The 12,958-nt window shown below is 38.9% G+C and overlaps 1 protein-coding gene across 3 annotated transcripts in view; it reads right to left on the bottom strand.

The window, feature by feature from the left end:
* The window catches only part of GUCY1A2 (guanylate cyclase 1 soluble subunit alpha 2), a 386,320-nt gene that overhangs the window by 189,722 nt on the left and 183,640 nt on the right, over positions 1 to 12,958 (bottom strand). For all 3 annotated transcript variants that reach the window (XM_064577515.1, XM_045895137.3, XM_045895138.3), the window contains one exon: positions 10,013 to 10,498. In XM_064577515.1, coding sequence (XP_064433585.1) covers positions 10,013 to 10,498 — 486 coding nt within the window. The remainder of the gene's footprint in view (positions 1 to 10,012; positions 10,499 to 12,958) is intronic.

The raw sequence follows: 12,958 nt of genomic DNA, 5'->3' as shown, positions 1-12,958 counted from the left end.
TCCCCCTACACTTAAATGTCACTGCACAGTCAACAGTCTCATCTGGCCTCCCTGGGAGAGTCAAAGAAACTTCTTTCATCAGAGGGCTGAAATATGCCCTACCATGAGGCAGTGGCATGAGTAATGAAATTAGGTTAAGTGGAAAAAGGGAGAAGTATAAAATTTTCTTTCCATGACACAAGAAATCTATACAGTATCAAACTTTGAGTATCCAAGGAAAATAGGAAATTAAAAATATTGCTTTGGACTATTTTAAGAACAGCATTATCTTAACAGGCAGCTTTCATACGTTCCAACATTTGGATACACAGCTGAATCAGCAGTCCAATAAGAATTTTGCTTCAGCTGATTTCTTACAGTTTTCTAGATTATTAAAAGTCCTGTTAACAATTTCAAAGCTTGAAAAATGTATCAAAATAGGCAAATGTTTATAATCAAATACTTGAACTTAAGATAACAAATTTAAATTCTCATTTTTCCACCTTAAAAAAACCTTTACAAAAACAAACCCAAATCATTTCAAATTTGTCATATATGAATAACCTATTAATAGACAATCAGCAGGGTTGATTTTCACTTTGGGAACATTTTCCTAGCCAACTACATATAGCTCTAACACGGAATATTTAGAATCTTAGAATCTCATGGAATGAAGTGACCTTTTGAGATTTCCTTCTACCTATTCCATCAAAAGATTGTAGTTTGTGTTTGAATCACTCCAGTGACCAGAGTATACAGCTCTAGCCAATCTATTTCATTTTTGGGAACACTGACTTTCATAAGGATATTCTACCGTGCTTAAAGTATTTTTTTTTTTAACTTCTGCATAAAGATTCTCTTTAACCTCCCGGAACCAAAGAGACCGAGTCTTTATGAAATCCAACACATAATAAAAAATGGTACAGATTTGCTGAATGCCTTTAAAAAGGAGACCTAGTTATATTCTTAACTCTAGGCTAAAATTCAAATGGCAATTTAAAATTTCAAACTCATCCTTCAACTATTATTTCAAGAGCCTTGTGTTCATGATAAAGGGTTCTGGCTATTCTTTTTGCTCTCTCAACAGTCCTGTGACATACCCAATGTTCTCATTGTAAGGTATGAAATTTGTCTTGTGATTTTCAGTTACTGGATGCAGGATACCAATTTATGAAATATACATATATAAAAGCTGGAACAATCGTTGATCCTACTTCTGCATCTAATTAGGAATGGCAGCTATTTGATACATGACTGACTTCAACCAGTTTTCTACAATATAAACTTTTAGCTGAATCAGAACTAAATTCAAATGACATCTCTGCTACTTACTAAAACTCATCTTCAAAAGGGACATAAGCACACCAATACCACAGTGTTCTTCTGGAAAATACATAAGATATCACAATTAAGGCGTTTAGCACTGTGTTTAGAACACAGTTTATAGGGGCGCCTGGGTGGCTCAGTTGTTAAGCGTCTGCCTTCGGCTCAGGTCATGATCCCAGGGTCCTGGGATCGAGCCCCACATCGAGCCCCACATCGAACCCCGCATCGAGCTCCCTGCTCGGCGGGCGGGAAGCCTGCTTCTCCCTCTCCCACTCGCCCCGCTTGTGTTCCCTCTCTCGCTCTCTCTCTGTCAAATAAATAAAATCTTAAAAAAAGAGAGAACACAGTTTATATTTAGTATATGTGAATTACATTTTTTAGTTCCATTTGCTTTCAGAAATTTTCATATTTAAATCACTGTTTTAAGTGGTAAAAAGTGGGAGATTATGTACTACATTTCTGCTACATAACAAACATTAATTAAAGGTTGGTGAGGAAGGTAACAGAAACAATCCGATTCAAAAAGATTTGCAGACTGCACTGAGGCTATCCCATCAAATAAGTGACAGGCAGTTGTCCTGACTAGAAGATCATCTTCCATTTTAGTAAGCTCATCCAATACCCAGGTATTACAAACCTTGATGGGAATACAACTGACATATTGACATTCTAAAGCTTGCCGGAAATCGTCGGCTAAATGGCCTCAGGGTAGCAGAAATGATTATATAATGACAATAATTTTTTACAAAGAGAAATTGATATTTTTAAAATGAAATTTTTGAATAAACATCAGAGTAACTCACGGACTAGGTGGTAAGCTTAGAAGTGCAAAAGGTATACAAAGTAAAAGCTAGGTGCTCACAGTGTTCTGATCAAGGTGTTAGTGACGAGGGCAAACATGCTGGCGAGCTCAGAGCTTAACTTCTTCACAGTTTATTGAAACACAATGGAAAGAAACTCTGTAATAACATAAGCTCCATAACGGCTAGTGAAAAATCTTTCACTTGGTCCATGGGGTAACATTACCCTTACAGCTACAGGAAATTCTAGCAACATGGGCTTCGTATAATAAGAAGACCTGCTAGATTCTTGTGTCATGCATTTCCAGACAGTTTTTAGAGTTGAGAGACATTTCCTTGGTGTCTTATTCCACTCAGGCTGCTATAACAAAATACCATAGATTAGGCGGCTCAAAAAACAGGACTTTCTTTCTCACAGTGTTGATGGCTGGAAAATCCAAGATAAAGGTGCCGGCTGATTCAGTCCCCGGGTGAGGGTGCACCTCCTGGCTTGCAGATGGCTACCTTCTCCCTGTGTCCTCACTTGGCAGAAAGAGAGGGAACTCCGGTCTCCTCCTCTTCTTATAAGGACCCTGATCCCATCATGGGGTCCTTTCCTCAGAAACCCATCTAAACCTAATTAATAACCTTTCCAAAGGCCCACTCCAAATACCATCACATTGGGGGTTAGGGTTTCAATAAATGAACTTTGGGAGGATGCAAATATTCAGCCCATAACACCTGGTAGCATAAAAATAAAAAACACCAATCTCTTAGCAGCTGCCACCATTCTTTAGAAGATTAAAAATCAACAGGGGTAAAAAGAACCACCCGCAAACACTTTGTTTGATAAAGTCAGCAAGACACTTCATCAATTTCGATTTCTGCTTGGTGATCCAAGTTATTGTAGCCTTCTCTGTGTTTCAGAATTTGTCACAACATGAAAGAAAATGTTAGAATATAGAAGGAACATCATTTGGGATGTCAGATTAAAACATAAAAAAAATAAACATTTTAGGTTCAGTTTCATAGTGTTGGTCATAGACATTGCATGAGTCAATATTATAGAAAAACACTGTCATCTTCATAAATTCCATTTTGTAACTTGGGTTATTCAGATAAAAATGAAGACAGACTATGGACCCATCTTCAGGAATGAGGATCCACAAGGACCCAGTGACGATGCTACAAAAAATGCGTGTCAGGGAGCTTCTCTCTTAGCCCCTACTTTGACCTCTCTCCATACCCTTCCCTCATCCACTTTCTCTGGTATACAATGTAATTCTAATAACCTGAAAGAATGCACCCAAGCAAATGAGCATTTCATCTATTTCTAATAAGCACTGGCTCCACCGTATTTATACACAAACACACACACATACAAGCATGTGTATAGAAAACACATACCTACTCACCATCTATGCCCAGAAACACCTATTTGAGAAAGGACAGTTAGCATGGATATTTACTACCATGGACCAGACACTGCAATAAGCACTTTATAGGTATTTCATTTAAAAGCTCATAAAATATAACTATGAGGTAGATGAAATTAGTTTATTTACAGATGGTGAAACTCAAGCAGAGATGGTAAGTAAGGGGTTAAATGTAGCAGGACCAGAACTCCGAGGAATGCAGGGCAAGTTAGCAGCAGAGTTCAGCAGCTCTGGCTGAAGGCAAAAGCATCTGCCCTTCCCCTTGTTTCTCCCTAATCTCCAGCCTAAGTACTTGCTCAAGGCAAAAATTTAAATGAGGCAAAACCCTGGTCAGGTAATTTTTAGGGCATTAATGTATTTTGAAAGTGACAATACAATCCCCCTAGTAGAAAAGATATCAGAACAGAATGCTTATCTGTGACTTTCACCTTACCTTATAAAGCATATAAATTAGTTCTTCTCTACTCATTAAAATTGGGCTAAAAATATATACTAATTTCCATCACATTTTATAAGCTTCCATGGGAGTCATACCCTATTGCCAAGCGAGTGAGTCAAAAATGTTTATTAAGTGAATGAATGAAATATATATATATATATATATATATATATTCACTTCAGAAATTCCTGTTTTCTAGACTTATGAGAAGACGCTGTGACTTCATTTCTAGCAAAAATCAGTGGCACTGATGTTGATGGAAAGCCCTGAGAAGAACTAGTACAAATCTTTGGTAACTTTAATTTCAAAAGTATGTGCACTGATCATTAAAGCAGAAAATATGTAAATCTCAGGGGGAAAAAAAAAATGAACCAGTCACTCACTCGTTACCAAATGGAACTGGCATTCTGTGCTGGGAAATGGAGTAAGATGATAGATACATATTTCTAAAATTCCAAGAATAACCTAAGTGCTTAAGTATTTTAAAAAGCTATTTTATCATAAAACAAACCAAGGGGGAAGAAAGGCAGTTCAGTTTTTTTTTTTTTTTTTTTGTCCTGCAGAATCCAGTTCATGCTAGAGTGATATCCTTGAGATTCTGCTTCATTTTCTGAAAGCCGGCTGAAGGTCCAGTGAACAAAGGCTGTGGGAGTGCTCCATATTGTCAAAAGACAAGACAAATCAAAATTCTCGAGGCATCGAGTTCTGTAGCCTGGTAAATTTGCAAAATGTCTGCTTTATCCAGTTTACAAACCACTAGCTTATCAGTGCAAAGCATACGCAGTCTTCACCAAGACATCTGAATCCAAAGGGGTGCCTCTCAGTTTCCGTGGGGTATTAACATGCCTATTCAAAACTGAACTCTGTCCACCTGATATATAAGCCTTTCTATTGTGGATATTTATCACCTTTTACTTCTGCATTCTGTATTCATTTTTAGGATGTACAGGCTTTTTCCACAAAACCGTTCAGGAGTTACAGTTAGAATGAGTCTATAGCTCATAGACCAAAGCAGAACAATCTACTTATATAAATTATGTGAAATGCATATGATCCTAATGGATTTCTAGGTCTTTTTATTGGTGGTGTATTTATAGACATTTGGAGGTTATAAAGTCAACAGTGTTTCCACTGGTTTTCAGAGATTTTCAGAACTCAAGCTATCTGGCAATTTTCAAATTATATTAATGTCAAGAGTGTCCTTCCAAATACGTTCTATTCATTTTCAAGAATGGATAGAATTAACCGGCTAACTCCAGTTTCTCTGTGGGTCTAATCCCTGTTTCAGCATTTAAAAGCTCAGTAGACATCCCTATATCCTTCGATGAGGCTGCATTATTTGGTTACCCGTTGACTCTACAGGGGGGCTCCTATGCATCCACTGGCTCTCAGGCTGGTCCTGGAGAGGGAAAAGACTCTGGTTCTGTATCAGTTGGTCCTGATGTCTATCTTCATATTTGCTGCCTGGACACAGTGCCCGATTTCCAGTTCCTGGAATCCGGTCTCCTAATGCTCAGTGCCGAGGTCTTGTTCCCCTAAGAATGAGTCTGGATTTCTGTTCCTTCCTACTTTGCTGTACTCAGCTTTTCCACATTAACTTAGAATACTTGCATTCCCTTGTCAATATGAATTTTGTGTCATTTTTTAGATGATAAACATCAGGTTCCTTGATCTAACAGATCTTCTGGCGTTTTCTGGCTGCTCTGTCTTGTTTTTCTACCCCTTCTCCCCAACCCAAGTTGGACAGTGATGCTCAATGTTTAACTTCACTGACATCTGCAAACCAAGCTTGGGGTTTGCAATGGAAATGCTCTTTCTACCCCCACCACAAAAGAGAAGATTTTATTACTAACATTTTTTAAGGGTTTCCTGGGCAAGATGATTTTTAAAAATCAACTTTTATTCATTTTATTATTTTAAAACTATATTGCCTATTGCCCACTGTTCCATTCTTGGTATGTTGTTTCTCCATAAAAAGAATTAGGAGAGAAGATGCTACTGGTTTCTGACAAAAAAGGAGGATGGCAGATGGGAGAGTCCGCAACTTTTTTTTTTTTTTTGAGAGAGCGAGCGAGTGGAAAGAGAGGGGCAGAGGGAGAGGGACAGAGAGAATCTTAAGCAGACTCCACACCCAGCATGGAGCCCAATGTGGGGCTCGATCTCACGACCCTGAGATCACAGCCTGAGCTGAAATCAAGAGTCGGATGCTCAACTGACTGAGCCACCCAGGCGCCCAAGAGCCCCCAACTTTTAAATGCAGCTTCTCAAAACTCTGAACTATTTGCTACTAGAAGGGAAGTGGGAAGATTTGGGCAATGCAATCACAGAACTTTTCTTCAATAGTTGACAGCCTAATTCTAGTTACTGATCCTGCAACATAGTTTTAAAACCAGTTCCACTTTTTCTTTTTATTATTTTATCTTTGTCTAGATAACAGCCCAGACTTGTGAAAATATTATAGGCTTTTAGAATCAGATAGAATCAGCTGTAGTTCAAATTCTGATTTATGAGTCACACTGTCTGGATTATTTAACCTTTCTCAATGGACATAATGAAACAACCCCACATGTTAATCATGGGAGATTAAGTGAGATGATTTTTCATTCTTTTGTCATCAGCACTGGGTGCACTGTTACACACATACAAAAACGCACTGATAGTCACATATTCACGCTCAGGTAGGTCCAGATGCACCTGGCCGAGAGCTAACAAGGACAGCTCCCAAGGACATTCACTCCTACTCCTATTCTAAGCACTTTGCCCCTATCAGCTCATTGAAATACAACAGGAACTCTGGGGTGGGGACATTTAGTATCTTAACTTTACAGGGGACAGAAATGGAGAAATTGCAGTTTAAAAAGTCTTTAAAGGTGCAAAGAAGAGATGTCTAAGGAATACATTTGAGATAGCACTGGGGTGCGGTACCCTCGGCTCAAAGGAATGAGAGGAGCATGAAGGGCTCACTAACCCTTCTTGCTTCTCCCTTATTTCTAACCAATGGTCTTGCCAGAGGCAAAAATATAAAATAAGGCAAAACCCTCATTAGGTTGCTTCAATTTCCAATGCCATCATCATCATCATCATCATTATCTATATGCCAATAATAAGAAATTTAGAATTGCCGGTTCTTTGTTCATCCCCGATACCCTATAAAACCTAAAGAGCAAAATATTATACAGCGCACTCTTTATGTTGACTTTTTACTAAATATTTGCTTTTCTAATTATAAGAGGATCAAAATTATAACCCATGCTTCCTTCAATTTACCTAGCTTTTATTTAGTATTCATACACCTGTAACATCTTGGCAGCCAAGCATTGTAAAGGCTTTAATTTTCCCCATACCTGAAATAGGCATGGTAAAATCTATAGCTTTCTCTTACACCTCCTTCTGTATAGAAGGTGTGTTTCTCATTATGGCCTAATTTAGCTGAATTCTACCCCTGGAATTATAATCTATCTCTGCATCATCTTCCCTAACGATAGGTAAACACGGAATAATAAGATGATCAAGAAAAGGACAACCATCAATTTGGAAAGTAGAGTCTCACTAGGCAGGAACAGACTTTAAATGCCCCCCTGTGGGGCACTCTCTCTAGGTTTTTCCTGGCATTCAGTTCCACCTGGTTTCCTTTCACATTTCTAGCGTAAAAGTGGGCTCCACCATATTTTTCTCTGCAGTATGATTATTCCACAAATATTTTAAATGTACTTTAAGTCCAGCAAGTACTTATGAAATCAGTGGGTGTATGGTCCTTTAAAAATTCTACTTTGGAATTTTTTTTTCAATAGCCATTAAAAATCTAGCAGATAGCTCATGGTATAAAACAGCACTGTATAAATTTTCTAAAAAAATAAGCTAGTCTATTTATGATGATTAGAAATCTCAAATTAGGCATGTAAGAGGATATCTAATTTATATTCCTCCTAATGCATTTCCTATAAGGTACATTGTTTTATCCTATGCAAGGATCTCTTTATTTTGTCTTTCCCTCTCTCTGGCCATGTCATCAACACTCCTGCCTCAGCACATAACATGTTTCCTTGTCTGGACCCTAAACTCAACACCCATAAACCTGAGTAAACATGAAAACTGCCTCAGACACCTATTCAAGATACAGACGGATATTAAAAACACCTGGCCTTGAAATTGTATTACTTTATACATTTATCGCTGAAATTTCATAAGCAAGTTCTGTTTAACAGAATTTGTGAACCAGGAATGTTTTGTTTATACATGAAGGATGGAAAGCCAGTCTTGAGTATCGGGGAAATTGTAAATCCACTTTGTAAGTTAAAACTGGCTGATAGTTATGTATCACTATATGGAACTGTCCGTGGTGTAAAAAACATACAGAAAAATCTGAGGATCCTGCAGGATATTGCCATGCATTTTGTGTGTGTGTGTGTGTGTGTGTGAGGTGTCCTAGCTTATCTGAAGGGAAAGGAAACTTGATGTCTGTGAAATCCGTATTCTTAAACCTTGAGGCTGTTGTGGTATCCTCAGGAAAACACCACATTTCTTCTTTTCTCAAAACCTGATGCTTATATTTAACTTACGGATCCCCTCGCTTTTCCAAGGAAGACTCTATTTATCTGCTTATCACTCTCATTCAGTTGTAAGAGTTTAGGGCCAAAATAACATGACTACTTTAGGCCAAGAAAGCTATCACAGCAAATCAGGGGTTCACAGAGGAAGGGGACTGGTCATTGCTGAGATTAGTGCAGTAGAGTCCCAGCCTGGAGAAAGCAACGCACTGGCAAATTCAGGCCAATCGCTCTACTTCCTGGAAATGACTGAGTGTAACAGTGACAAACTCACTGTAGTGTCTCTCTGGTTTAAGATCAGACTTTCGGCTACCTCTATCATAAATCATATAACAACAAATTATAAGGAAGTTGAAGATAATTTATAAGAACTCATTTTGTACAAGGCAAATCCCTCCTATATACCGCACAGTGAATGTTCACCCCTCCGAAGGGACTCACTAAAATATTTAGCACTGGCTGCAAGTTATACATAATGGAACTACAGAACATGTTTCTCTAAAGGAGAGACACCTTAATGAAAACACCCTCTGGGATAATAAGATGAAACTACAATGTTTCTTTCCAAGTCATCTTATGTGTAGATCATACTATAACACGAAGGAGCAGTTTAAATGGATTAGTAAAGAGAAAATAAAAGCCTACAGTTCACTACTATTTATACTAAAAGCACTTTCTGTCCTTTATATTAAAAAAACCCACGTACCCCAACATTGTGTAATCATGTGAAATTATGAAAAGTTACAGAGTTATTCATTAGGTAGCTATGAGGCTGAATCACTCAAGAGATTGCTCTGATTTTAGTAAGAAATTCATTAGGAGTTCAACAAATCAGACCCCAAAAATGGTGATGGGTAACTATTTTCAAAGTTCTTCCACTATTTAGTTGGACAAATTAAAGTGCTTCCACTAAAAACCACTGGTCATTTGGTAATAGCTAGAATATTTACAAGTATTCCTTCAGAATTAGAGGGACCTACCTTATTTGACAATGCAGTGCAAAAACATATTAATCATCATTTAACTGATAATGCAATGCATATTTTAACATAATTTACTTCTTCTTCTTAACTGTCAAAGGAAAATTCTTGGTTTATATTGGAATCCTGTTCTCTAAGAATGATTAATTATGTTTGAAAAGTTGCCAGGAGCTCAGCAATTTAATTCTGTAATAATAATGAACTTGAAGAATTAGCTCTACAGCTACCAAGTTTAATTTAAAAAAAAAAAACTGCATCCTAGCAATTTAAGATAATTTATGATTAAAAAATATTTGTGGATGTTGCTGGAGTGGAGGGGGGTGGGCGGGATGGGGTGGCTGGGTGATGGACACTGGGGAGGGTATGTGCTATGGTGAGCGCTGTGAATTGTGTAAGACTGTTGAATCTCAGATCTGTACCTCTGAAACAAATAATACATTATATGTTAATAATAAATATATATATATATATACACACACACACATATATATAAAATATTTATGGATGAGTAACTAAACCCCTTTACCTTATAAATATCCAAAAATCCACACTGGTGGTCAAACCTGGTGTACAGTTCATTCAGCATGCTGATCACCTGCATGGGGGTGCACTGAGCACAGATGGCTGTGAATCCAACAATGTCCGAGAAGAGCATGGTGACGTCGTCAAACTTCCTGGCCTGCACCTGCTGTCCTTGCCACAACAGCTGGGCGACGTCACCAGGGAAAATAGAATACAGAAGATCGACTGTTTTCTTTTTTTCTTCTTCCAGGGCCTGGTGAGTTCTTTCCAAGGTTGCCTTTAATTTATCCATCCTCTTCTTCAAGCCATCCTGTGCCTTTGCCTGCTCACCAACCAGAATGACGTCTCGGGTGGCATCATGGATCGGGATGTCCGAGAGATGCAGCCCTCGGCCCATGAGTTCGTCCAACTTGTCCACGCACGGAGAGCCCAGGAATAAGATGGAATTTGATTCTGGGACATGGATCATCTGTCCTTTGACTTCCATCACCTGCAGAAGGAACATGAAATTTTAATCCGTGCTCTTCTTCACATAGTAGGTTCACAAAAATTTAACTTACTATCTGAAGAGGAGGAGCAAGAAATGTACCATGAGCTATGCTGAATTTCTGCATCTGTAGGAGCAAATTTCAGTATGGTTTACAGCCCATGTAAAATTCACCGTTCTGAATGGAAATCTTTGTTACCACACCCCACTTGGCCACTTTTTAAAGACAATGATGAAACAAAGAGTGAGATCAATGAGAAATGAATCTGGGAAACATGTTTTATTCAAAATGAAATTACACTCAGGCACAGCACGAAACAGGCTCATGAGTCAGTTTAACACCTTTCAGCCTGCTTAATAATAAAATTGGGACAAATCCATCTGTCAGAACAACTATAGTCAACTGTCATTAAAATAACACTCAGGGGAAAAAGTCCAGAAGATTAAAATAAATCAAAATAATTGTTTGGCCTTAAGTAAGTCATTTTTCAAGCAGTTTGTAGACCTTTGAATATACAGTAGTTCTTGCACTGACTAGGGAATGATTCACTTAATCTTAAAAATAAAAACGAGACATGATAAGTCAGGATTATGAGGAAGCAACTATCAGTCAACTGGCATGTTCACTATAAGCTGAAAATAAGCCCCCACGTCAGACTAGAACGAAAGGAATTCAGGTAAGAAGATAAAGAATCTGAAGAGGGTCCCTCCTCTCTGTGCTCTTTGACTGGAGAACTTGGGGGACTGAGGTTTCGTGTTTTCCCTTAGGGAACAGATTGATGCTATCTCAGCTTGGCGCCCTCCAAGGCCCTCCAAGGCAAGGAGCAGCCACAGGAAAGGAAGCACACTTAGGATGTGTCTATACAGATACAGTTATCCGGGTCAGAGTAGGGGATCTCAGCACACCTGGAGAGGAGAGTGGGTGGAATGACCTAGAAAGGACAGCCTCGGAGCTGACCAGCCAAGACTGCACATCCATTTAACCTAAGTCATCTTCCACTGCCAAGTGGAATGTGCTCAATAAATTTATTTTCCTCTATTCTTTTTTTTTTCCAAATATTTTTTTTAAAGATTTTATTTATTTGTCAGAGAGAGAGAGAGCGAGCAGGAGAGCACAAGCAGGGGGAGTGGCAGGCAGAGGGAGAAGCAGACTCCCTGCTGAGCAGGGAACCCGATGCGGGACCCGATCCTAGGACCCTGGGATCATGACCTGAGCCGAAAGCAGATGCTTAACCAACTGAGCCACCCAGGTGTCCCATTTTCCTTTATTCTTCATAAGCATGAAGTAGCTAGGCTGGTTGATGAAACTAGAGGCACAGAACAAATATGCGATAAAACTGCACGCATTTGGGTTTTGAAGCCTACATCTATCTTGTACTTCGTTCCCCCTTCACCGTTCACTAAGATCCAGTACAGGCACGGAAATAAAATTGAGTCCTTGCTTGACGCTGTAATTTTTACGAAATGAAATGTTCGCTTCATCTTCTGTGAAGTTTCTGCTAGTATTTCCTCCTTTGGTACATAATACTCTCATTTGTTCATTGAGATATTTGTTTTCTCTTCACTCACACTGCTCTGGGTGATAAGCATAAAATGATAAAAGAAGATTCCCCATCTCCGAGATACCAAAGGATGGTGGTGGGGGCCAGAGAACAGTGTGCAGAAGACACTTCCAGTTCCCACGCAAGGTGGGCTCCCAAGCCTGCAGACTATGGTCTGACTACAGACAGAAATAATTGTTCTGAGAAGAATTTCCAGGTCGTTTTCTACCTACCTAGTATGCTTTTTGGGGGAAGGGTATTGTTAATGATACATACTTTCCCATTGTTGGGATGGTGAAGGTGTCATAAGGAAGACACAAAATGTACAACATCGTAGCTAAAAACTGAGCATATTCAACTTATTCTTAAGATTTACGGTAAAAGCAAACCTCTGATACTCAGGGATTTAGACTTGTGTGTGGTCTCTCTCTCTATTTCTCTCCCCCCCCCCCCCCCCCCCGCCATTTCTAGTTATTCTCTTTTTCTTCACCATCTAGCTTTCTTCTCCCTTCTGTTCTGGGGACTTACACTTCCTTCCAGCATCCTCTCTCCACTCAGTCTTTGTCTCTTCTGCTGCCTGTCTCCCCCTCCCCCCCATGCACTCCTTCCCCCTTCCCTCCTTTCCTCAGTGCCTTTCTCTTTGCTCCTCCTTCCAAAGTATCAACCTCCACGTGTCCCATCACAAATGGACCCTCTTCTTTTCTTCCTTTGCCTCCATCTCTCTCTTTATGTCAAATGTGGAATCAGCCTATGTGTATATGCACTAATAACATTATGTATTATTTGCTATATGTAATAAATAATAGTGTTTTCATTTAACTTACAAAGAAGCTGAGTCAAATATCTAATATTCCTATCTCAAAAATATAAAACAAGTAGGTTCATGATCTATGTGTGGCCATTAGTTGGTTTGTTTTGTTTT

Source organism: Mirounga angustirostris, unplaced genomic scaffold (genome assembly GCF_029215605.1).
Source record: "Mirounga angustirostris isolate CCGP_5_RB_7025 unplaced genomic scaffold, mMirAng1.0.hap1 SCAF_13, whole genome shotgun sequence".
In the NCBI taxonomy this organism is placed as follows: Eukaryota; Metazoa; Chordata; class Mammalia; order Carnivora; family Phocidae; genus Mirounga; species Mirounga angustirostris.
The sequence above is the reverse complement of the archived record's forward strand: the minus strand, read 5'-3'. Positions and strand labels throughout refer to the sequence as shown.